At 34.3% G+C, this 24917-nt stretch overlaps 7 protein-coding genes across 8 annotated transcripts; 4 read left to right on the forward strand and 3 right to left on the reverse strand.

Annotated features, from left to right (window-relative positions):
* Positions 1–1154: 1154 nt before the first annotated feature.
* Fbxl7 (F-box and leucine-rich repeat protein 7) lies at positions 1155–4042 on the reverse strand. The gene is made up of 2 exons (XM_070299494.1): positions 3924–4042; positions 1155–3213 (listed from the first exon to the last, which is right to left on the reverse strand). The coding sequence occupies exon 2, from the start codon at positions 3198–3200 to the stop codon at positions 1845–1847; it is 1356 nt and encodes a 451-aa protein (XP_070155595.1). The 5' UTR covers positions 3201–3213; positions 3924–4042; the 3' UTR covers positions 1155–1844.
* Positions 4043–4803: 761 nt separating this feature from the next.
* LOC138935108 (cytosol aminopeptidase-like) lies at positions 4804–13596 on the forward strand. Its single transcript, XM_070299492.1, has 8 exons — positions 4804–4920; positions 5287–5402; positions 10613–10776; positions 11249–11423; positions 11515–11842; positions 11917–12185; positions 12429–12607; positions 12818–13596. The coding sequence occupies exons 1-8, from the start codon at positions 4837–4839 to the stop codon at positions 13039–13041; spliced, it is 1539 nt and encodes a 512-aa protein (XP_070155593.1). The 5' UTR covers positions 4804–4836; the 3' UTR covers positions 13042–13596.
* On the forward strand, positions 6063–10606 carry LOC138935107 (E3 ubiquitin-protein ligase COP1). The gene has a single exon (XM_070299491.1). The coding sequence runs from the start codon at positions 6318–6320 to the stop codon at positions 8373–8375; it is 2058 nt and encodes a 685-aa protein (XP_070155592.1). The 5' UTR covers positions 6063–6317; the 3' UTR covers positions 8376–10606.
* Positions 13597–13969: 373 nt separating the features above from the next.
* Med28 (mediator complex subunit 28) lies at positions 13970–19331 on the reverse strand. Its single transcript, XM_070299495.1, has 4 exons — positions 19153–19331; positions 18454–18805; positions 18197–18387; positions 13970–16132 (listed from the first exon to the last, which is right to left on the reverse strand). The coding sequence occupies exons 1-4, from the start codon at positions 19210–19212 to the stop codon at positions 15920–15922; spliced, it is 816 nt and encodes a 271-aa protein (XP_070155596.1). The 5' UTR covers positions 19213–19331; the 3' UTR covers positions 13970–15919.
* A 118-nt stretch (positions 19332–19449) lies between these two features.
* Positions 19450–20239, forward strand: LOC138934745 (anaphase-promoting complex subunit 13). Of its 2 annotated transcripts, none has more exons than XM_070298786.1 (2): positions 19450–19528; positions 19874–20239. In XM_070298786.1, the coding sequence occupies exons 1-2, from the start codon at positions 19523–19525 to the stop codon at positions 20135–20137; spliced, it is 270 nt and encodes an 89-aa protein (XP_070154887.1). In that variant the 5' UTR covers positions 19450–19522; the 3' UTR covers positions 20138–20239. The 2 variants fall into 2 exon arrangements, with proteins under 2 accessions (XP_070154887.1, XP_070154888.1); XM_070298787.1 differs by lacking the exon at positions 19450–19528 and adding an exon at positions 19538–19642.
* On the forward strand, positions 20129–22115 carry LOC138934744 (AN1-type zinc finger protein 1). Its single transcript, XM_070298785.1, has 2 exons — positions 20129–20655; positions 20753–22115. The coding sequence occupies exons 1-2, from the start codon at positions 20233–20235 to the stop codon at positions 21128–21130; spliced, it is 801 nt and encodes a 266-aa protein (XP_070154886.1). The 5' UTR covers positions 20129–20232; the 3' UTR covers positions 21131–22115.
* LOC138934743 (tetraspanin-33) lies at positions 21315–24769 on the reverse strand. Its single transcript, XM_070298783.1, has 5 exons — positions 24453–24769; positions 23908–24111; positions 23657–23830; positions 23404–23535; positions 21315–23261 (listed from the first exon to the last, which is right to left on the reverse strand). Exons 1-5 carry the CDS (start codon positions 24540–24542, stop codon positions 23025–23027), a joined length of 837 nt encoding a protein of 278 aa, XP_070154884.1. The 5' UTR covers positions 24543–24769; the 3' UTR covers positions 21315–23024.
* Positions 24770–24917: the final 148 nt, after the last annotated feature.

A 24917-nucleotide genomic window follows, 5' to 3' on the forward strand; every position in this document is an offset into this window, starting at 1 on the left:
TCCAAAGGAAATTCGCGCAGGCGTTCGTCGAAACAATGCGGATGTATGTATGTACAAACTGCGGATGCGAAATTTCGCACGCTGAATTTTCGCTCGCATTTTTGCGATCAGAGCAAATCTCATCTCTTGTCCGCTGGAAAACACGAAAGTGACATCAATATGCTATCTTTCGGAGAAATATACACGAAATATTTGATTTTTGAAAAGGCGACTAGAAAAGATAAATCTTGAAACGGTTATTTCTCAATATAATTTGTTCTTGATAATTTCATCGATCAAATATAGAAAAAAATTGCAATCACAATAATATCAAGATGTTATCTTTAAGAAAACTATACACGAATTACTTACTTAAGTTTTGCGAATCGACTAGAAGAGATAAATCGTGGGACAGGTTTCTTAACGTAGTTTATTCTTGATAGTCGTCCGTTAGACTCGTCGATCATGGATTATTTGAATGTAACTGGAAATAACATCGCGCATGCGCAAATAAATCATTCGAAAGACCTTTAAGGCAGATGGTTATTTTGTCGCAAAACCAAAGTGCATGAATGTGATTGGCTGAATAAGCGTGATTTAAATGAAAATCACTTTGCAATCCGTAACTTAAACATCTTATTAAATAACATAGTCTGTGGTTATGTTTCGATATACGCAGGTATACTTATATATATACATATAGTCATTGCGTTTATTCAAACGTCATATTGATCGTTTTGTTTGTATTAAAATTAGAGTTTTGTTTTATAATCGTGATGTTATTAAAACTTTATTCTCTTGTGATATAGATTCGAAAAAATGAAACTATATGCCATTTTTATAAATTTTTCATAAATTTATAAGTTTATATATTTATAAAGTCATTATAATAAAACTTTTTACAAATTATTAAAAAATATTACATAAACATTAGATTAACATGAATTAAACTAACAGGAAAAAAATTTTATAACGATATAAACCTAAAATTTAAAGCATAAAGTTTTGTATTCCTAAAGTAATTGGGTTTAATGAGATTTATATTTTCCTTATCTGTGTGCATACATTTTCTTTACATACATTTCTATACATACTACGTAAAAAGCATGCAATTAATTTACATATTTTAATGATGTTAAAAAAAAAAAAAATTAGTATAGTTAATATCTTATCCTGTAATTACAATAAATTAGAGAAAATTTAATTATATAAAGAACACCAATGATTTTATTATCTTTATGCAATGCATTAAATTACAAACACAATAAATAGCAGACATATATTGACTCTTTTGAAGCAGAATATATGTATATATTTTTACAACCAATGTTCTCGTGAAACACAAATAATCTTTTTACAAATTAATATACTTGCGAGCAATGTCTATAAAATGATATTTGTGTATGTTAATAAATAAATTGTAGACAATACAAATTATTGAAGTCTCAAATTGACAATTCCTACATTCTTTTCTCATTATAATATAGTATCAAAAGATATAACATTTATTGTCGTATAAACTTGAATTAAAAAAATTGAATTTACAATTTTCTATAAACTTGTCTTATATTACACTCTGGCACTTGGAACTGGAGATGCGAGATGATTGAATATTCTGAGAGAATGTCCTCATGTTTAGATGCTATTCTTAGTACTTATATTCTCAGATATTTGTATATTTTTGTAAAAAATATTCTTACAAAATATCCTCAATATATTTTTATTTTTGATATTCTTTCAGAATATATCTCTGTTCTTTTATCCATATAATTCTCCAAGAATATTCTTTTTTTCAGAATATTCTCTCGAGAATTCCTCTTTATACTACTACTTCGATATAAGGTGACACTATAAGCTGGGTTAGATCAACTGGAGAACCCAGGGTTAGTATGCTCAATGATGCAACGTCGACAATAACGTTTGACCGCTCGATAGCCGATCCACGTAACCATGGGGCACTCGCCAATGTTGAGCTGTCGCAGACCACGCACATAATAAGCCAGCGCCTCGAGACCAGCATCTGTGACTCTCTCACACCCGCACAGAGACAGTTTCTTCAAATTGGGACATCCGGTGGAGAGTGCTTCGAGGGTCGCGTCGCCGATGTCGCATTTGCCGATGTCTAGGGCGCGCATACGCGGACAGCCGCGCGCCAAGGCGATGGTCGCGCTATCACTGAGTGCTTCGCAACCGCGGGCATTCAAATAACGCAGCTTGTAGCAGTGGCGGGCAACGACTAGCAAACCGGCATCGGACACGCGATCGCATTTGCCTACAGAAAAGTAACGGAGCGACGGGCCCAGACGTGCCGCCAGTTCGCGTACTCCAAAATCTGTCACCTTCACGCAGTCTGACACTGACAGTTGGCGCAAACTGCCGCAGTAAGAAGCGATGGCTATCAGACTGGCATCGGTGATGCGGGTGCATCTACGTAGGTAAAGACATCCGAGATGCGGCATGCGCGATAAACTCAGCACCAGACCAGAGTCCTCGATACCGTGGCAATCACTGAGATCGAGCGACTGCAGTTGCAAAGTGGTCATACGACCACAGGCTCGTGTAACATTGAAACAACCAGTCAGATCGAGCTCCCTAAGATGGGTGCAACTGTTCAATACGGTGGTGACGTTGGCATCGGTGACGCGTCGCGAGTGTCGCAGCACCAGGGAAGTTAAATTGAGATATGGTAATTGGACAAAGATGCCAGCCAAACCTGTGGCGCCTTCCAGAACCAAACGACGGATACAGGTGTGACAGCCGCGACGCGTTAGCGCGTTCAGCGCCATAGTAGCGTTTTGCGGATAATACACCTCGACCTCCCGCCAGAGCGTCGGATGCCACGCGATCTCCCAAAGACGTCGACATGTCTGCGCCAAAGCGCAGCGATCACGGGTGTCAAGCCAGCTGAAAATCTTCAGCAGCAGGTTATCATCAAGCTGGCAAAAGTCGCTAACTACGGAATGATGTATCAGGTGTTTGGGTTGTGATGGCTGCTGTTGCTGTTGTTGACGGGCGGGCACGCTCGGTACCATCGGAGTCGACGAGGACGATGATGACGCGGTGCGGCAAGCATTGTTATCGAGAGTGTGATAACCCAAGTCGATGGCATCCGAACCCGGCCGGCCGTATACGCCGACCTTCTGCGATGAGTAGCCTCCTCCCCGCTCAGAGCCACTCTGCTCTCCGAAGCTGGGAAAGAGGAGTGGGCATGATCCGTCCATTCCATGCTCCGTTCTACAATTTTAAGTTTATTTCAATACAATTACACTTAGCATCTTACAAGTATATACATACATATAATTGTTTAGATTATTTGAAAAATATTTAAAATTAAGACTTTTTTTTATTAAGATAACATAATCAATCATTGGATAATATTAAATGTGAATATGTTTAATATGATGGGGGGAAGATATGAAATTATATTTAAAAAGTATATACTCGATAAATTTATTTCATAAATATGTATATCCGCATAGAAAAGAGAAAAAATTTCGTTTAACATTTAATTATCAGAGTATTTGAGATTGGTAAACATAGATTACAATTTACAAAAGATGCTTAAATTTATATTTAAAAAAAAAAAAGAAAAAGGATTCATTAAAAAATTTAATAGTTTTAACTTATTGATGACTAGCTTATATGTCAATTATGACATATGTTACAGGATTAATCAATTAATTCACGGATAGAGACTTATGAATTTATGAAGATAAATGTATAATACATATGTTCCATACTTTTCCCAAAGATTTATTGCTTCATTGATGATTGTTAATCGCGCATACCTCAACGAGAAACAGTATTACTTTTGAAAAAAATTCGCCACTATAAATCTCAAATTTTTTAACGCGGCCGCTGATATATATACGTACGAATTACGACCTGAGGCTTTATCAATATTTTTCGTGCCATAGCTATTTCTATGTGAAAATTTTACTCACAACAGGATGCCGGACAGGGAGAGTCAGCGACCGCGCGTGACATCACCGAGCAATATCGATCTATCCGCCACCTCCATGTTGATCCCGCATTCCAATTCTCGAAGCAGCTGCGGGCTCCGTGTTTTCGCTCTCGCGTGGGGGACCGATAAGCTTCGAAAGACCGGTGACAATCTATTCGATTGTCGTACGTGTTCCGGAATTCTTTGAATCGCACGCGCGATCGTCTAAGAACGTTATAATACGTGATCGTGTTTCGGATGCGGGGCGAAAAATTTGACACATGACAAGCCCTCGACACACTTACGGGGCCCCCAACATTCTATCGCGACCACAGTCCCCTTCTACCGTTTTCACAACTGACTCCACTTTATCCCACTCATGCGACGTCGATCGACCGAGATGCGAGATTCCTAGCAGCTCCCGAAATGAAAGGCACGTTTGGGCCCACGTTGCGAAAAGCACTCCGTTTCATTGGCGACGTAAGGTTGGACCATTGGACCGAAACATTCATCAAAAGCGTGTTGAATGCGAATGACGAATTTCTGTATGCGGAAAATACCATGAACTTAGATATATACATCATCTCTTTCAAATAAATGTATTTTTATTAAAATCTAAATAGAGTGGGTTAAATCAAATTATTATTCAATGAAGAAAGAGAGCTATATATTTTTATATATGATCATAGAAAAATTATACACTTACGATTGCGTCACATGCGCTCAAAGATCCTCGCTTTATCGATAACAAAAAAAAAAAAAAAAAAAACGGTAATTACTCGCATTCGTAATTCGTGCGATTGACCACGCGTGGCGCAACGATCGAAATCAAATTCAATGTATAGTCGCCGCTCTTCATTCTACTTTCGTGGTATATATATATATATCACACCTAATGCTCTCGGGAACGAATTATGGCATTGTCTTTTATCAGGGCTAAGGTATCACCGCGTAGAAATTCACTCTTACGTTTCTTTGCTAACGTATCGACCATGAAGGTAATTACGTAAAATCTTACTCGCCGTTGTTTTTTACCGTTATTGAAGCGCGTTTGGCTCTCGAGATGAAGAAACGCGGAATTTTCTTCGGGTTTTGGAAAATTGTCCGTGCGACGAATGTATCCGATACAATCTGTCCTTGTATGTGCGCGTTCGAAATATTTCGAACATTAATGCAAATTTTGTTTCTTTTTTTTTTTTTTTTCCCCTCGCGAATAACAGTGTCAACAATCGAACGTTAGTGTTTATGGCCCCAATTGGAAATTTATCATCGTACTTGTTCGTTGATCGAATAGGAAACGCAAATAATCGAGAATAACTTGTCGCCCATTTCCTCGACACAATTGCATATTTCTTTTTTTACAGAAGGGATTGGTGCTCGGTGTATACGAAACAGAGAGCGAGAGCAACGTCGTGTTTACTCCTACTGCCGCCAAGTACAATGAATTAGTTAACGGGAAGCTGCTGCAGAACATCTTGCTGTAAGTCTCAATATGTCATCATTACTTATTACTGCTGGTTATCTTTTGTGCATCCGCGTGATTTTAGAGATGATATCACACCGCAATACGTCTATGTTATATATATATATAGTATCGTTCTTATCTAACAAGGCTGTACCCCTTGTGCGCTGTTGTAGAATATACTTGCGAGACTATCATGACCACTTGGACACGTATGTTTACTCGATATTGAAGTATGTTTTTCACTTTTTCCATATTGACCCTTTTCTTCTTTCGACAAAGGGTTGTCACTTATGTTCCCTCATATACATACATGTATATATACATATGGATATTCTCTCCATATACTTTATTCAATAAATATACACTAAGATACAGAACTATGAGCTATACAAGACAATTTCTGTACACCATTGCATTTTGCCAAATTGTTCTTTCACTTTTGTTTAATCATACAACACATAACAATATGTTTAAATATTTTATTCATATTTCCAGCCTGAAACAATTGTTATATAATGCTGCCTGAGCTTTTTTCTGACATTCAAAAGTGCTTTCCCTTTGTTATCTTAAAATTCTTACATAAAGTATTTTGTGTTATTGAAAATTTTGAATTTTTAAACAAGAGTTTTGTACTCCACGAGCTCACTGGCATTATTTTCATTGTTTCAGGAGTGACTAGACTGAGAGACGATATTATACATATGATATGAAGCGCAACTTGCTCCGCACAAGGATTTCCTAGACATATGCTGCGCTTTATAAATGAGAATATAACTAGAGAATAATACTGTCTGACTTATGATATATTCTTTTCGACGCGATGTCAAACAAATCGAATATGCAGGGGAGATTTTAAGCTGTTAACTCTTCAGTTAATTAATCTTTGCTGCTTGAAGACTGAATCAGAAATTGAATATAGTAATAGTAGTAATGTCGACTCCTGGCAACAGTAATATGGGAAATGATAGCAGCGCAGGGAGCAGTTGTGGTGGATTAGGCGACAGTAGCAGTAAAATTAATAAGCTTCATCAACCTACGAATGTGTTACAAAGAATGACCGGGATATTAGAAGATAAGAGTAACGATTATATGTGTCCAATTTGCTTCGATCTTATCGACACGGCGTATATCACGCGTTGTGGACATACGTTTTGTCACCATTGTATCGTAAAGTGTTTAGAGATTAAGGATCGTTGCCCAAAATGCAGTTTTACATTAAACGAGCAGGACATCTTCCCGAACTTTCTATTGGATGAGCTAGTTTCCAAATATAAGACAAGAAGTAAGGGCTTAGCGCAGTTAGGCTCTTACACGGAGAATGGTAGACACAGAGTGGTCGGTAACGATTCGTCGATACCTGCGTCCGATGGATTAAGAAGCATCGTTGCAGCAGAGAGCGCCAATCTCACTCTACCTGATGTAAATGTAATGTTAGAGGTGCTAACTCAACGAAAGCATTTACTCGAAGCAGAGACTTGTACAGCACAAAACAAACTTCTGCATGAATTTCTAAAGCATCTGTTGCAACAGAAGGAAGAACAAAGGAATCAATTGCAGAAGGAAGTGGTGTTGATCAAGAAGGATATGGAAGAAGTTGAGAATATTCTAAAGGACGTTCAGAGCAAATGTCCACGGGTGGAAGATGTCAAAAAGGCGAGCGAGAATGACACGGCGCAAGTTTCGGCCATTAGACGGGAAATGCTCGGTCTTATAGATATAATAGATTCGAATATGGTGAAACCTAGCGACAAGGTGATCAGCAGCACTGATAGTTTGATTAATCCAAATGTCAGTCAGCCCAGTGGATCAACCCTAGCTATACGCAGAAAGAGATTGTACGCTCATTTCGATGACTTTGTTCAATGTTACTTTGATTCCCGTGGCAAGGAGTTACTGCTTGGTCAAAAATCGCAATCACAGAATGAAGTGCAGCAACACGGCGGAGCGCATAGCACAAGTTCCGGTCTAGACATTTTTCGTGAGAATCTAGTCAAGTTCTCAAGATATAATTCCCTGCGCCCATTGGCGACTCTCAATTACTCGTCAGATCTCTTCAACAATTCCACAATTGTTTCCAGCATCGAGTTCGATAAGGACAACGAGTTCTTTGCGATCGCCGGTGTAACAAAACGGATAAAGGTATTCGATTACGGTGCCGTTATACGTGACACCGTTGACATTCATTATCCTTGCGTTGAGATGGTCTCCAGTTCGAAAATCTCGTGTGTCTCGTGGAATTCTTTTCACAAGGGTATGCTCGCCTCATCGGACTACGAGGGTACTGTGACAGTATGGGATGCGACAACCGGTCAAAGAACCAAGGCGTTTCAAGAACACGAAAAGAGATGTTGGTCCGTCGATTTCAACGACGTGGACACGCGATTGATCGCATCTGGCTCCGACGACGCTCGGGTCAAATTATGGGCATTGAACACCGATTATTCCGTGGCGTCGTTGGAGGCCAAGGCGAACGTATGTTGCGTGAAATTTAATCCACGCAGTTCTTGTCACCTGGCATTTGGTTCCGCAGATCATTGCGTACATTATTACGATCTGCGTAATATGAAGGAAGCGTTATGCATATTCAAGGGCCATCGTAAGGCCGTTTCGTACGTTAAGTTTATCAACAAGGAGGAGATTGTCTCTGCTAGTACGGATTCTCAGTTGAAAATGTGGAATATAAATAATCCGCTTTGTCTACGATCGTTCGTTGGACATGTAAACGAGAAAAATTTTGTCGGTCTCGCTACTGATGGCGATTACGTCGCCTGCGGGTCGGAAAATAACGCGTTATACGTGTACTATAAAGGACTAACGAAACAATTGTTCTCTTACAAATTTGACGCCGTTCGAAGCATACTGGAACTGCAAGATAGAAGAGAGGAAGATCTAAATGAGTTCGTGTCCGCGGTATGTTGGAGACAGATGTCTAATGTCGTGGTAGCCGCTAACTCTCAAGGAATTATCAAAATATTAGAGTTGGTTTAAAAACAATTAAAATTTATTGAACAGAGAATAATTAAGTAAATTTAATAAATAGCGTGTGAATAACAACGAGAAATGACGGAATTATTCTAAATAGCATAATATATAATTTATCATAACACGACGTGTAGAGAAAATTTTTAACATAACGGAATTTAAATCGAATATTAATATTCGTATTAAACGTGCATTATCGGCGAATAAATAATTTATGAAAAATAGTAATATCTAATTGATCCATGCTCAATATTACCGAGGAGAGCACAAGTATTTTCTCTGGATTGTACATTGTGTGTAAAATAAGGGAAATAATTAATATTATTAATTATTACGCGTTTTCGTATATTTCTTACTCTGTTTTCCAATCGGTATAATTTTAGATAGATATAATTCTATAAATTTGTACAGACTGAATCGTAATGATAAAAGTTTTGCATTGTTATAACATGTTATAACACACACGTTATGTGACATGTTTGTGCATACATATGATCATTTACAAAATTAAAGTGATTATATATCTTTTATAATTTTATATTAAGTTACCGATACTTAATATTTGCACGCTTGTTAAACTATATTTTATACGGATATATATATATATATATATATATATTTTAGACATGATTGCAACATGAGAGTATGGTTCATTAAAATAAGCGCAATACTGCTAAAAATAAGGTTTAAATCTACAAAAGTTTAGAGTAATATATGTATATGTTCTAAAGTATTTTTGTTGAATAATGTTTCTTGTGAATTTAGAATGGCGAGTATTTCAATCACGTGCATCAATCATTAAAAATTGATACACATGTTTAATAGAACACATCCCATAATTTTGTTTTCCTAAATCTGCCAAATATATTTAAAATACAGTTATTTAAGTTTTTTAAAAATTGATAAAAGTTAAAACATTAGAAAGGAAAACCGTCAAAATTGATATATATATAATTATATTTTGACTAGTAATCGTATATATATACAAATCGTACCTGTATTTTTTTTAGAGCTATTAACAATTGCAATATCAATATTTCGAATACAAAAATATCGGTATTTTAGCTGTCACAGTATGTATAAAAGTCAAAAGTTATGGAAAATTTTTTTTCGTTATCAGTTAGTAATAGAATCTTCAGCTTAAAGCGACTTGTTAGTATCGTGATAACATGATTTTGTAAACAGAAACGTGTGATAAGGTGTAATCAACGTCTCATATTTTTAACGATAATTGTACACATATAGAAAGCGTATGTTTCTGTTGAAATGTTCCGGTGTTCGTGATTCTCGGAAAAATATTTCTTTTACTGCATATGAAAAGTTTTACATGATTATAATATTATTATTTCTTTCTATATAACTCTACATTAGAACTTTTGTTGTGTTATATGTCTAATGGAAATAATGAAAAATAAAATTAAATAACAAATTATTGTTTAAAAATTATGAATATTGTTATAAAAGGCAACCCTAAAGTGCCAAAATGTACAGAGGGCAAACAATTAATATATTTTAAATTGTTTAAAGCACATATCACTTTTTTGTGTAAAATTTTGAAATTTAAACATGATAGAATAAGGAATATATCTTTTTTAATATAAAATTAACTATTTAAGTTTCAGTTATAAGAGTATTAATGAGACGTCCATTAGTTTTTGCTTATTAATAAAAAGCTCTTTAATCTATTTTTAATTTGATTTATACAACTATGCCAACTAAACCCCATGACAAAGTCACATTATCGCTTATAACATTATTGTATATAAAAGAAACTAATATTTGCTAACACAAAAATTTTATGATGTATTATATCTTAAGCCGCTAAATACATTGCTCGCAAATTCAACTTGTTAGTGAAAGAACTGAATGTGAAATAGTTATCTATAATATCGAAATGTATTGATGCTAATCACAAAGCAACAATTGTGAATTTATGTATAGCTATAATCCTCGGAAGAGAATAATTGTAAATGTACCAGTGTATAATGTATAACTAGATGAAGAAAAATATTCTAGAATAAAGAATAGTATATTTTTAGAGTGTATTTTAAAATTGCAAATCATTATATCGTATATGAAATAAATGTCAAAAAAATGCCTAGATTCTATTGTAATTAATAAATTTACGAATTTGTGTCTGAATCCCTGTCTTCTAAGTACATTACTGTCGAATATTTTTCCTTATTAAGAAAACATATTATTGTGATGTTTTGACTAACTACAAACGAATGTTTACGCTACAGAGCGGGACCAAAGATTCCTAAGAGTCATGCTAGAGTATTTTGGGGTTTGGATGAAACAGATTACAGCGGAGTTGCGGTAGTTAGTCTGGGAAAACAAGGTCTTGGTATTAACAAACTTGAGGAGATTCATGAAGGAAAAGAGAATATACGTGTTGCTGCAGCAGGTAATTCTCATTATTCAATATACTATATAAAAAATAATAATTATTACAATCTATTCAAATATCTTAAATTTTTAAATTGTACTTTGAAATTAACATTTTAATGTATTATATACATATTGTATATATGTTATATATAACATTTAAATATGATTATATAATACACTAGAAGAGTTTTGATATTTTCTAATATTTTGAGATAGTTATATTCATAAAAAATGATCATATATTCTCTCTTTTACTCTTTTTATAAGATTATGGCATGATTATAATTGATTTTAATATATTGAACCATTTATATTTAAATCGCTCATATATTTTATTGTTCTAGGCAAATTTTAAACAAAAATTATTAAAAAGATAATTGTTTTATTTTACATTAAATAAAATGATACACATGAAATAAAAACATTATTCATTTTCTTGCTATTCTGTTTTATTATTAGGAATTTTATAAAATATTATACTATTTTAGCGGGATGCCGTGCTTTGGACGATGTCGAAATCAAGGACATCAACCTGGAAACATTAGGAGATGCGGAAGCCGCCGCCGAGGGAGCCGGTTTATCTACGTGGCTTTATCAAGGATATAAAAATGAGGAGAAGAAGAAGAAGTTACCAAAGATCTCTCTTTACGGAGAAGAGGGAGAGTGAGTTTCTTTATCCTTACCATCCAAAAATTTAGATTTTCTATTACACGAGACTATAAACATATTTTTCTAACGTAATGATTCTTTTTAGGGCGGAATGGCGAGTGGGTATTATCAAGGCTCAGGCACAGAATTGGGCTCGCGAACTCGCGGATACACCTGCGAATCTGATGACGCCCACGATATTCTCACAACGGGTCTCCGAGATTCTAACGAATCTCGGGGTCGATGTTCAAGTGCGTGACAAGAGCTGGGCCGAACAGAAGAAGATGGGCTCATTTCTCAGCGTGGCACGTGGTAGTTGCGAAGCACCTAAATTCCTAGAGGTCAGTTACAAAGGCGCTGAGAACCCGAGTGAGTCCCCGGTGACATTTGTCGGCAAAGGAGTCACCTTTGACGCCGGTGGCATCAGCCTTAAGGTAAATCGTGTTACCTTTTTTTATGATATAAAAAAAAGAAAAATCTTAAGAGAGAACAATTATCATGATTGCAGCCACCGTCAGAAATGGACGAAATGCGCGCTGATATGAGCGGCGCCGCTTGCGTAGCCGCTACCATTCGAGCTGCGGCGGAGCTGAAATTGAAGAAAAATATCATCGGACTGATTCCACTCACAGAGAATTTACCGTCTGGACACGCTACGAAGCCGGGAGATCTGGTACAGGCGATGAATGGCAAGACCATTATCGTAGACAATACTGACGCGGAGGGCAGGCTGATTCTCGCCGACGCATTGTGCTACGCTCAGGAGTTTAATCCGACGTAAGTAGCTCCGAATTGTTTTTATAACATGACATGATGACAAATTATGTTGAGCGTAAGTAACGTGGAACTGATAAAATTCTTCTATAAACTATACAATTTTTGAATTTTAATAATATGCCCAATTGAAGATTCTTATACTTTATAAAATATTTTTAATAATGTATATTCTTAATAGATTTTTATTTATTTTTTATTATATATATTATTGTAGTAGACTTGATAGATCTTTGATTCAAATAGATTTATTTTGGATATCGCTACGTTGACCGGTGCCATGAGAATCGCCCTGTCCAACTCCGCGACAGGGGTATTCACCAATGACGGTAATCTGTATGAAATTCTGAGAAATGCTGGTACGGTAAGCGGCGATCGAGTATGGAGATTCCCTCTGTGGCAGCATTTTACTGACGAAGTAACGAGTAAGTAAAAATTACTCTTTAGTAAAATAATTATTCCTTATTTTAGAAATTTGGATACACTTTTTTTATATATATCCAATTTATATGTGTATATCCAGCAATATTACCGTCTTTACTTGTAACTATCGACAGAGAAAACTCGAATATAATGTCCTTATTATATATCATTTATTTAAAATACTTGACACTGATAAAACCTATAATTTTCAGAAAAAGTCAAGGGTGCCGACATAAATAATATCGCAAAGTGTAAGGGTGGTGGCTCTTGTACCGCTGCTGCTTTCTTGAGGGAGTTTGTCGCCAAAAATACACCATGGATGCATTTGGACATAGCCGGTGTCATGGGTCCCGCCCACGACGAATTACCGTATATCCCTGCCGGGATGACTGGGCGTCCTACACGTACGCTAATACAATTTCTACAAACATTGTAAAAATCGCGTTAAGCGGTGTTTGCAGCGAATTATTTTACGCGATTCGTACATCTCTCAGGCGGATTTTCTTGTATAATTTTATATACATATACATAAAAGTTTATACATAGAAGGTTATGCATATACGAGATACAATATTATATATGTATGTGTGTGTGTGTGTGCATATATAATATTGAATTGCGCCTAATATGGAGAGGATTATATTGATGTGGTCTGCCTGGCTTCAAATAATAACATGGTGATAAAATGCATAAATAACTTTTACCACAGGCCAGTAGCAGTATTTTTATAGTATTTTGCTAGATAATTAACAAGCTCGTCGATTGAGTCTGTACTACAAGAATTTATCAAGATCAAAGATAACACAGGCTGGATGTTACAGGCTAGTAATACATCTAACGTAAGTTTTAAATTACATTTATTGTATCATCCACATTGGGTAATGCAAAACTTGTAGTTTGAGAATTCTGCTTAAGATTGTGATGTTTGCATATTATCGAAATATGTTACCATTGGTATAGAGATAATGTATATTCGGAGAATATACATATTTAATTACCATTCAGTATTGAATATATATATATATATATATATATATATATATATATATATATATATATATATATATATATATTCGGTATATATCTATAATTCAAGGTTTACACAAATGCAGTTTATAAACATTTTATCTTTGACTTCTTTGAATGCATTATGTGGTAAGATAATTGAAAATAAGGTAATATATCAACTTTTTATGACTTTTTATGACCTCACCATATTAGGCACTGCCTATATCTCTTTAAAAAGTTACCACTTATATGTATAAAATACATAACCTGCAAACAAAAGTAATAATTTCATTTTATATATGCGGCTATACATTTAATGGTAAAAAAACAATCATTATTATATAATAAATTTGAAAATAAGTTTTATACAGAACTCTTTTACAGTTTTGTACAAAATACCTGTATGTGTAAAACCGAGCTCTTTTCTTATCAGTATCTTTAATTAACTAGAATAGTAAAAGTAAGAATGCGTGCTTTAATATTCGTATCAACTCTATGTATATTACAGTGCATACAATACAGTATTGTACAGGATGAAAATTACATACATTGTGTTTTATATATTGAATCTCCAAAAAAAAAAAAAATATATATATATATATATATAAGCATCCTGTGTCCTAGGTTTATGTAAGACATGTGAAAAGTATATATAAAATGGTCTATTAGTATGAGAAACGATTGCATTCATCTATTTTATTATTAATATCAAATCGATAATTTTCTTATATTAGAAAACATTTTTTGTATTATATTGGATGAAAAATGCACATAAAATTATCTTACATTTTCCGCTTTATATAATACTTGCGACTGCTACATATATCTTTACAGCCTAACTATATATATAAACATATATATATAAAATAAAAAAATGATAAATCTGATATATATTTTAGAATAATTGTTACAATGCATATCTTTCTTCTACATGCAAATTTGATTGTTCTGCTAAGTATCGTTACCTAAACTTATAATTTTATGATAAAACACAGTATTATATGTATAATGTATAATATACATTATAAAAAATACTCTAATGGCAAAGAAGACATAACATTGTATAATCATAAAAAAATAATTCCATAACATAATTAACATAAAGATCGTCATCATAATAAAACATTAAAAATTTCATCTTAAAATTTTGATTGAATCTTAAATCAAAATTTTGTTTCACATGTGTAACGAATGTATCCATATACAATACACAAAAGTGCACGTTAGTAATAAATAGAATTAAATTTTAAAGAATTTAAAGAATTTATACAAAAATAAATAAATTTTAAAATGGTGTGCATACATTCCAGGACACAGATGCTGATACTAATCTAGCATAATCGACATGCATGACATACATTCTAGTTTACAGTACATTAAATAATTTCACAGATATCGCACAAACAGTACACTTGATAATTGTTCAAAGGCACTGCAAAAGCGATAAACGCATATTTTTATTATAAAAATGTTAACATACAATCTTGGAGAAATAATATCATAAACTAGAATGTATGGTATAAAGAAATAGGAAGAGATATTCTTATGTACGAGAGTAAAAATATCACATTACTCATGTCACACAATTTCATTATGTACAATTGTTTCATTGCTATTTCAACTTATAATTACAAAGTATCTATCATTTCTTATTCTAAACCGCAATTTTACGCGTTCCGCTCTTTTAAGCTCTCGCTCCCGTCTTAAAATTTTCGGGACTAGTACAAAGAATTTAAAAAATGTCCATCCCTCGCATACGGAATAGTTTCACGAGAAATGCGATGTTCATACTGAATCACAATAAAACTGGCACTATCACAATGCTGTGTTTGCCATTGAGACCTCAATAAGCTCGTGAATTGTCGTAAACATTACATTTGTACATATTAATCGTGCCTGTCTCCACTCCTATGTAATTGTAATATATATCACTGCATTTCAAAGGTCACTATCAGCATCACTTGACATATTTAAGTCCGAGAGTTCAAACACAAGTCCCACATAACAACCAAGTATATTGGACACTTTGGAGCTACAAGAAGTATATAGTCTGTTTTTCTTTCAAAAGAAGAAATGAAAGCGCCACACATATTAAATGTTTACGTGCAAGGCGGAGGAGGCTGCTGTTGCGGAGAGGGAAGGGGCGCTGCCGCAGCGGCTGCGACTGCGGCAGCAGCAGCATAGGACGATGGGTCTGAGGGATCGAGAAGCGGTGGTGGCGGCGGTAGACCACTGCCACCGCCGCCGCCTCTTCCTCTACCTCGGCCTCTTCCACGACCCCGACCCCGGCCCCTCCCCCTTCCGCGTCAACTCCGCCTCTCTGGCATCCCTATGTTGCTCGTTGTCTTTTCCAGGAAGGCCAGAGGCCCCTGCAGAGCACTATTGCCCATACCGCCGACCGGAAACCCGGCGGTCCTGCCACCGGCTACACCTTGCGCCATGAACATGCCCTGTTGACTGACTGGCACGCCGACTCCTTGAAGGCCTGATGTTGGTGGGCCACCAGAGCCCTGCTGCACCTGTAAAGTCACACCAAGTGAGGATGTACTGTACAGGGAGTACCTATGAGAAGGATATGCTTTCCCCATAATATATGTATGTGACACAACACCAGGAATGCAGCGAAAAGATATACAGCACAGCGATATAACGAACTTAAGCTTGCATTTAACATCTATCTCTGTTCTTGCTGTGATATTAAAGAAAAATAATACTTCACGTTACTTTGTCGTTACAACGCGAGAAATAGTTATCCAAAAATATAGATTCTACACGTAGCATGCATACGTTCAGAGAAATGGGACACACGCAAATAACGAGAGAAATCCGTCGGATTTGTCAGGAATGACGATAAGAATAGGCAAGGGAAATGAAAGAAAGCACAATGGTTGTTTGTTTGCGATGAACAGAGATATTTATTCTGCTGCAACATCTCTATTTGCAAATGAAAACAACATAAGTGAAACGATATTTCTCAGATTGCAACAGCTAATGCTTCACTAAGAATTTATATATATTTTTGCAAACTTAGATTTATATATAAATACTCTATATCACTATATACATTTATCTAAATATATAAAGAAATAAATCTCTTTATTTGCGGGTCTCGCGAAATTTGCAGAAGGAACTTGAATAGTTATTCTAATTTACAAGTAATTTATGCTTTACCACTGATTTTCGTAGTGGAAAAATTCAATTTGCTTAACAATACATGATGTTCATGCATACAATATCTACATGCAGAAGAATGTGAGCATCTTATATATATATTTCTTTACGAATACAGAGATATGCGAAGAATTATGTCTCGCCCATAAAAAAAAGATATAAAAATATAAAATAAAAGATAATATATATATATATATATATATATATATATTATGTCATTTTGTTATGTCTCTCTATATATATAAATATAATCTTATATGAAATCATATTAATATTCAAAAATGTCATTTCTCTCACCATATATATTTGAACTTGTACACACGAGTTAGTCTTTTCGAAAATGTGCAGTATAGATAATTACTAATAGGTTCTTGTGTTAATATGCGAAACATATATATACTAACTATGAATATTCCTAAGCTTTATTATTGCCATTAGATTTATTACACTTTCTTCTTTTTTTTTTCTTATACTTTTTGGTTAAATATTTGTACATATTTTCGTCTTCATTGTTTTGGCACCATCTTACAACAGTTTTTTACAAATACAGTTAATCCTTTAATACTTTCCTCATAAATAAAATTCAGATTTTTGTATACACTTCTATATCGCAGTTAATTATAAAAGCACTTTAATCTGTTTTTATCCTTTATACATTTCTAGGTCTCTATGGATAGGATTTTTATAAGGCACTGATATACGCATTATTATCCCTTACCCGATGGGACCCTATTTATCTAATCTCCTCTTTAGCAACTATTGTTTGAAAAAAACAGCAAGACATTTTCTAGCTTTCTAATGAGTATTTTAGAATTATCAAATTTACTTAATAATCTATAATTCTCAGATATATAATTTTGCAGATACACATCCTCGCGCATAGACACGAGCATGTGGATGCAATCACTCATCTATGACCAAATGCAATGAATAACAGGAAAAAGACAACGCAACAATAAATATATACTATAGTAAAAAAAATAGCAAAAGAACATGAATACGCGGATAAAACACTGGTTTTGTATAACTGCGTAATTGCGGGATATAGAAACAGATGTAACATTAAAATATCAAGATAATGTAGTACGCGCGAAGAATCAATTTACATTTGAAGCAATAAGACTATTCGAAAAAAATCGCTCTCGATAAAGTTACAAAAGATTGAGGAGTTTGTGGATTTTATTGAAGTTATGGAAAATTGCATTTTTAATTTTTTCATTCAATATGTTTATCAATTGTAACAATTTACTCTCCCCTATCTTATGTGGCAACATTCTTCGTTTTTTCTTTTATTTTATGTAATTTCAAAAATGCGTATACTTTAAGTACCAAATTTGTCAACCTGATCTGTCTGATCCTGAAGAACGAAGGTGATTTTTAACTTTGGTCATAACACAGCATTACTTAAATACCTGCTGTTGCAACGGATGCTGCAATTGTTGTTGCAATTGTGGATGCTGCTGCTGCTGCTGCTGTAATTGCTGTTGCAGTTGCTGTTGATGCTGCAACATTTGCTGCTGCTGCTGCTGCTGTTGTATCGAAGCATTGCCACCTCCACTTCCAGCTTGTTGGTTTTGCCCGCTTTGATTTCCACTGGGTAATCCTATTATCAATCAATATTAATGTTATTGAATGTCTTATTTTAATAAAAGCATTAAAATTAGCTCACCATTAGGTGCTGGTCCTTGAGCGGGTGATTGTGCCCATCCTTGTAAATCCGACAACATATTCTGCCAGACTACAATTTTCTCATTATGTCTCTTTATGAGCTCTTCCTTGCGGGCTAATTCCATTCTCAGTTCTTGAATATCTTCCTTGACTACCATCTCAGGCTTCAGTGCAGACAGCAAAAATCTCTTTTGTAGGAAGAAAGCCTCCATTTGTCTAGCCAGATCTATGAACCTCATTGTAGCTTGTTCCATTTCTGCGCGACCTTCATCTTTATCCACTGTCAAACCACCAGAAGCACCAGTCCCATTGCTGACTAATCCTTCGTCCTTTATCAGCATGCTCAAACATTGCTGAAAATCGTTGATCGATCTTTAATAAATGTGGCTGACAACTTTCACAATATTAACATACAATCTTATGTATAATAATGTTTCGAATATAAGTGATTTGTTAAAAGTAGTCTTAGTCATATTAATGAGTACTAACAATTGTGTAAGTAGTTATTTTGCAACAATTCTTTTAATTTATACATTCTATGTTCGATATGTAAAACTTGGTAAAAATTATCGACGCAAGAGTGTCTCCCAATATTTTTCACGGCGTAAATAATAACGCAAATGTACAATTTGTAAACGCAGATTTTCATGGCAAGAAAAGCAAACGTACCGCAATAAAAATTAAAATTCGAATATTTTACCTGAAACGCTTCTTCGAATTCGTCGACGAGATTACCGTTGCTGTTGGTCGGCGTCGCCATTATACTTGCGCGATTTACGCGCAAAAACAATCGTCTCGATTTCTCGGTTAACTTGATCTCGTGAAAATCGCATGCATTCCTTCTCGTTGCTCCAAAAATGGCACTAGATACGCACACACGAGAGCGAGAGATGTCCCGTCTCTCGCGCATGCGAACTTGCGAACATGTAGTGCATGTAGTAAGATACGATAAACGCCAATCACCTCTTGCTCTGTAACCTGTAAAATCTGTAATTCGTTCCAAGAAATTTCTGATTGTATGCGATAAGCATCGGGACAAAGATTTTTCTCTACTACTTATTACATACTTTATGGCAGTTAGTATTTCAATGTATCATTCTACCAATTTTGCTGATTTTTGAGATTTTCTATAAATTGTGTTACGAATATAACGAATCAATTGTATCAATTTTACGGTTCTTTGATCGTTGGTAAGAGAGAGAGAGAGAGAGAGTATTCGAAAATAGTATACAATTGCTTAATGATTAGTTAAAAATCTTAAGTATATTTATATATATAAAGTATATTTATACATATAAAACATTCGATATATTTTTTAATTAAATATTATAATGAATATAATTATTCTTGATACAATATTAGTCTAAGATTTATTATATAATTGAAATAATATTGTAAATATGATAATTTCTTTCTTAAAGCTAAATGTGTTGACTGTCATTAACGACATGGACAGTCAGGTATGTGGAGATGGCAGACTGATAGATGTAATCGATGAGAACTGGCGCAAGGAACGCTTACCTATCGACGACATCTCAACGCCGGTAGCTGAATTGCCGGATCCTGAGAGTGATAACGGAGATTCTCATATGACATTGAAGGAATTGGAGCAAAAGTGGAACAATTTAGCTTTGAGTTCTCTCAGTGACAATCATCTGCATTCCCCGATACCTCTGCACAATTGAACATTGTTGCTCAAGTGTTTGAAGAATTAATAGGATCATACATTATATATATATATATATATATATATATTGATAACTTTTCTTGTTGCATCACAATGGAGTTCCCTGAGACTGGCAAACATTGTTCAGTGAAAGACTGTAAATTATTGGACTTTTTGCCATTCGTATGTGAGCATTGTCAGGCCACTTTTTGTAAAGAGCACTTTCATATGGTGTTGCACGAGTGTTTAAAAACGGAGAATGCAAAACTTCCCATAGGAAAATCAATAAATTTTCTATGTTGTAAAGAGTCTTGCAAGGAAACATCATTGATAGAGATGCCTTGCATCAAGTGTAAACAACATTTTTGTTTGACACACAGGCATCATGGATGCTCGGAGTTGAATGAAATAGAAAAAACTCAGAAACTGAAAAAATGGCAAATACCTAAGAAACAATTTGCAGAAGCAAAAGCTGTTGTAGATCAACAAATTGCAGACAGCTTGAGGAAATCCAAGAATACGGCGATGGCAAATAAGGTATTATTATTATATATTATATTTGAAAAAGAAAGTGCTTTTTAATATACTAAGAAGTATTGTTAACAAATTTATATGTATCTTTCTTTATTTATAGGTACAACTCATGCGTGTGAAAGGTTCTGCAATTGGTCCTAAAAATGTACCAACGAGTGAGAGATGTTATTTCCATGTGCACTTGCCACTCACAGTTAAAAATATACACATAGGCACATCTAAAGGTGTCTTTGTTAACATGCAGTGGACGATTGGCAAATGCATAGATTCAATGGCAGATACGCTTAAAGTTCCCAATAATATTGATGTAACTATTATGAATAAATTACAACTCTTCCATCATTCTAATGGAGCTCTAATACATGGTGAGATGGATACACCTTTAATAAAATTATTTGAAAATTCTACTATTGTCGATGGACAACGAGTTATTCTAGAATATAATAATGTACCTATAGACACATCATTGTATAAATAAATCTGTTGCTTATTTTGTTATAATAAAATTTCTTATATATAATTATGTATTATGTATAAGTAATAGCCTACTAATTATATGAATATTGAGCAGTGTGTATATGATAGCTGTTTATTTCAATTTTTATAATGTATAGGCAATACTAAATTTTTATCAATATAATTTGATTTATTGATCATATATGATGGCAAAATAACACATATTATTTAGAATAATACTTATTTATTACAAACTAGAAGGTTTTATATTAGTGGTTTTACAGTCATTCTTGACAAAGAGACATCTAAATGCATTGAACGAATCATTTATATATATATGTATATACCAGATTATTGTCAGATTTGTTTTAAATAAGAGAACAATGATATTCTGACTTTGGCACTGGACGTTTCCTGTTTCATATACACGAGTTATGCTAATATGGTGAGAAGTATCAATTAGCAATATAAATGTGTACAAATAAATGTGCGCTTGTTCGTAATTTTATATAAAATAGGTATGGCATCGTACATACTAGAAGAATAAGTGAATGAACTATTATAATTATAGAAAAGTTTTGTTCAATAGTATGTATATGTGTGTATCCATTCATAATAAGAGTAATATTTCACTTATAATCATTAATTACAAAAAAAATGAGCGGAAATTGTTTATATATATGTGTGCGTATGAGTGTATATAATCTATAATCATAAACACATTTAAAAATATTTGTAAGTAGATAAAACAAAAATTTGATGATTTGATCCATATTTAGCTAATGAAGCAAATCAATTTCTCAAGATTTATTTACAAGATGACATTGATATCTCTAATCTCAAATTCATTATATTCTACATATATCTTAATGGAAGCAATATATAAAAATGTGCATGTGATTATCAATGTTTGAATTCCTATAAAATAAGCTCCTATATCATTTATTAATAATACATCAATGTTAATCATTAAAACAACTTTGTGTCACTGTGCTAAAAACTGTACTAAAAACGATACTAATTTATATGTCGCAAATAAATCTTGCAAAAAAATAATATCAGATCTGAATATTTTTTAAATAATCCTGTTGCCAAAAAAAAAATCAGATCTGAATATTTTTCAAATCCTGTCGCCAAAAAGAAAAGACAATCACGATAAAGGAAAAAATATTTTATATGGACATACATTTGATACAAAGATAAGAAATTAATTTAGTAAAAAAAAAATTAAATTATATTCGAGAAACAGAAGTTACATTTAACCATAAAATTGAGATTGTTCTATAATATCGCATAATGTAATGCAATACAAATGCTTAACGAAATGCATATTACAGAGTCATAGTAAATATCTCACTTTTGTCTTTAGCGCATTTAAGTCATCAGTTCCATATACAGAGGCATCAACAGTGTCCCATACAGCATTCACAAAAATATGGCTTTGTGACATGTGATTCACTGATTTTTCGCAAGCATGAAGTTGAATCATGCGATTAATTGTATGTAAGCAAAAAAATACATTTCCCAAGTATTAGAAAAAATTTTTACTGTTGATTGTAAATACGCAGGACACCATCTCTGCACTTGCATGTATATAATCTCTATGTAAGATCTTAATCGATACCTGATCGCGTAAACGCATCCTCAGTAGTAGCTGGCAAAGAATATCATCGATCATCAACGACGTATTATCCCTTATTCACATACAGGTGAAAGTAATTCTTGAAATAGAGGACGAGTTTGATGAGAGATAGAATGCACAATATGTATAAAAAGATCGCAAAGAGGACAAGCAATGCCATTCGCGCGTTTATATTTGTCTCTGTGTCATGTGTTCCGCGCGATCGGCCGCCGCTGGCCACCTGCCTGTTGGCCGGAGAATGTATCTGGTAACGGTAGGTGGCCTGAAGTCAAGCTCAGGAATGCCAGCGGGACTTTTGCAATTCGATTTGGCCTTCCAGCGTTTTCGCGAGATAAATCACGAAAAGCTGACTGAGTGCGATACCCAGAGCAATACCGGCTATCGTGTAGAGATTGCGTTCCGCCCAGCTACGTACGATCTCGATACATCCGCTAGTCCAGACCTTTTTACTCGCTTCCGATATTGGTAACATCTGGACTTTGTAGCCGCACATTATATTTACAAGTCCACTCTGAAAATTAAAATTATTTTATTACATTGGGAATATATGTTTGAAAAAATACCTTTTTTCATTTTTGGCAAAAATTAAAAAATTTGTTTCAATTATACACATCCATCTTTCTTATTTCATCCGTAACATATAATGCACGTACAGATATATCGGTAGCATTTATGCAACAAGAAAATGGGACGCCGCAACGCTCTACACTAGGGCTAGTACAATTAAAATATTCATTCTTTCCCCAGTCCAAGTATCCCTCTTGGCTTAAGCCGCAACATTTGAACTGTAATGGAAAATTTTATAAATATTCTTATACAAAATGAAATAATTTATATAAACATAATAGATACATTTATACATTATTTCAATAATTTTATATAATTTTATCCGCACATAATTTTTACCTCTTGTTGCCCAAAATCAATGAAATTTTGCAGATCTGGATCTTCTCTATATGTTTGAATTATTTTATCTGTGAAAGATTGTTTCAAAAGAGGCTGTAATGCGGTTGGAAATACAAAACCGACGATTGCCACACCCATTTCCAGAAGGAAAAATACCAAAAGACACAATGAATACTGAAAAAGTCATTTAGTCAAACAATGAAATATATTTTATATATGGAAGATATATTTCGTGTACAAAAAAAACCAACAAATTTAAGGAGGCATGTGTTCTCACGAAGAGCTCCTACACATCCTGCGAAACTAACGACAAAGACGACGCCACCAGCTATTAGCATCACCAAAGAGATGTTTAAAACTACATCATAAACATTTTCCACTCTGACGGATCCAGTCGCTTGCCATTTATCCAAGAAAGCATATAGACCTACACCGATTAACAGCCCGCCAAACAACTAAACAAAAAGAAAATCATGTTTGTCTATCACATTGATTGAATAATTTCTGTCTTGTATTGGATAATGTCCATCTTGTATTGAATAATGACCATCTTCATCTCTGCATTATCTTTAATAGACTGGTTCCTTCTTCCAATATAAAAGTAAATAGAGATGTATTAGCTAAGTTTTACTAACAATTGAAATTAATTCATATTAGTGAAAGCATAAATATGTCGACTATATATCTCTTGCCTCATTCAGTAACAAATAGCAAATTATGTTTGCACATAAGCAGCGTGATTAAAAAAACGTTCTGTAAGAATGCAAAAATACAATCTTAGAAAGAAATCACTCACCCAGAAGACGAAATTCAGCATAAAGATCATGTATTTCACGCACGAGCTGACGTATGTAAAGTTATTGCTCCGCCTGCGATTATTCATCATTGTGTCTGAGAGAGACTCAATAGATTTCACGACGAGTGATTAGTGTCCTCGAAGGGCACACACAATCGAACACAACGGGCGTTGTTTCAACCTACGGCGATAAAACACAACTTGTGTCGTTGCAACATACTTCGATAGCTTCCACTCGTTCCGCCATTACGATGTTTCTCGTCATGACGTTCCCGTATTCGCGTTTCTCGCGATCAGCTGTTCCACGTTCCGCGATGACAGTACGCAAATAGATTATTTAGATCTGTTCGTTTTTCTTGAACTTTCTACACTCACGTTTTTTACTTTCTCATTCTATTACCAAAAATGTCAAAATTTATTGAATGAGATTATTAAATTTACGGGATGATAAATTAAAAGATTTGT

The sequence above is a fragment of the Polyergus mexicanus genome, unplaced genomic scaffold (genome assembly GCF_030449975.1).
Source record: "Polyergus mexicanus isolate NDT 795.1 unplaced genomic scaffold, iyPolMexi1.0 SCAF_7, whole genome shotgun sequence".
NCBI lineage: Eukaryota > Metazoa > Arthropoda > Insecta > Hymenoptera > Formicidae > Polyergus > Polyergus mexicanus.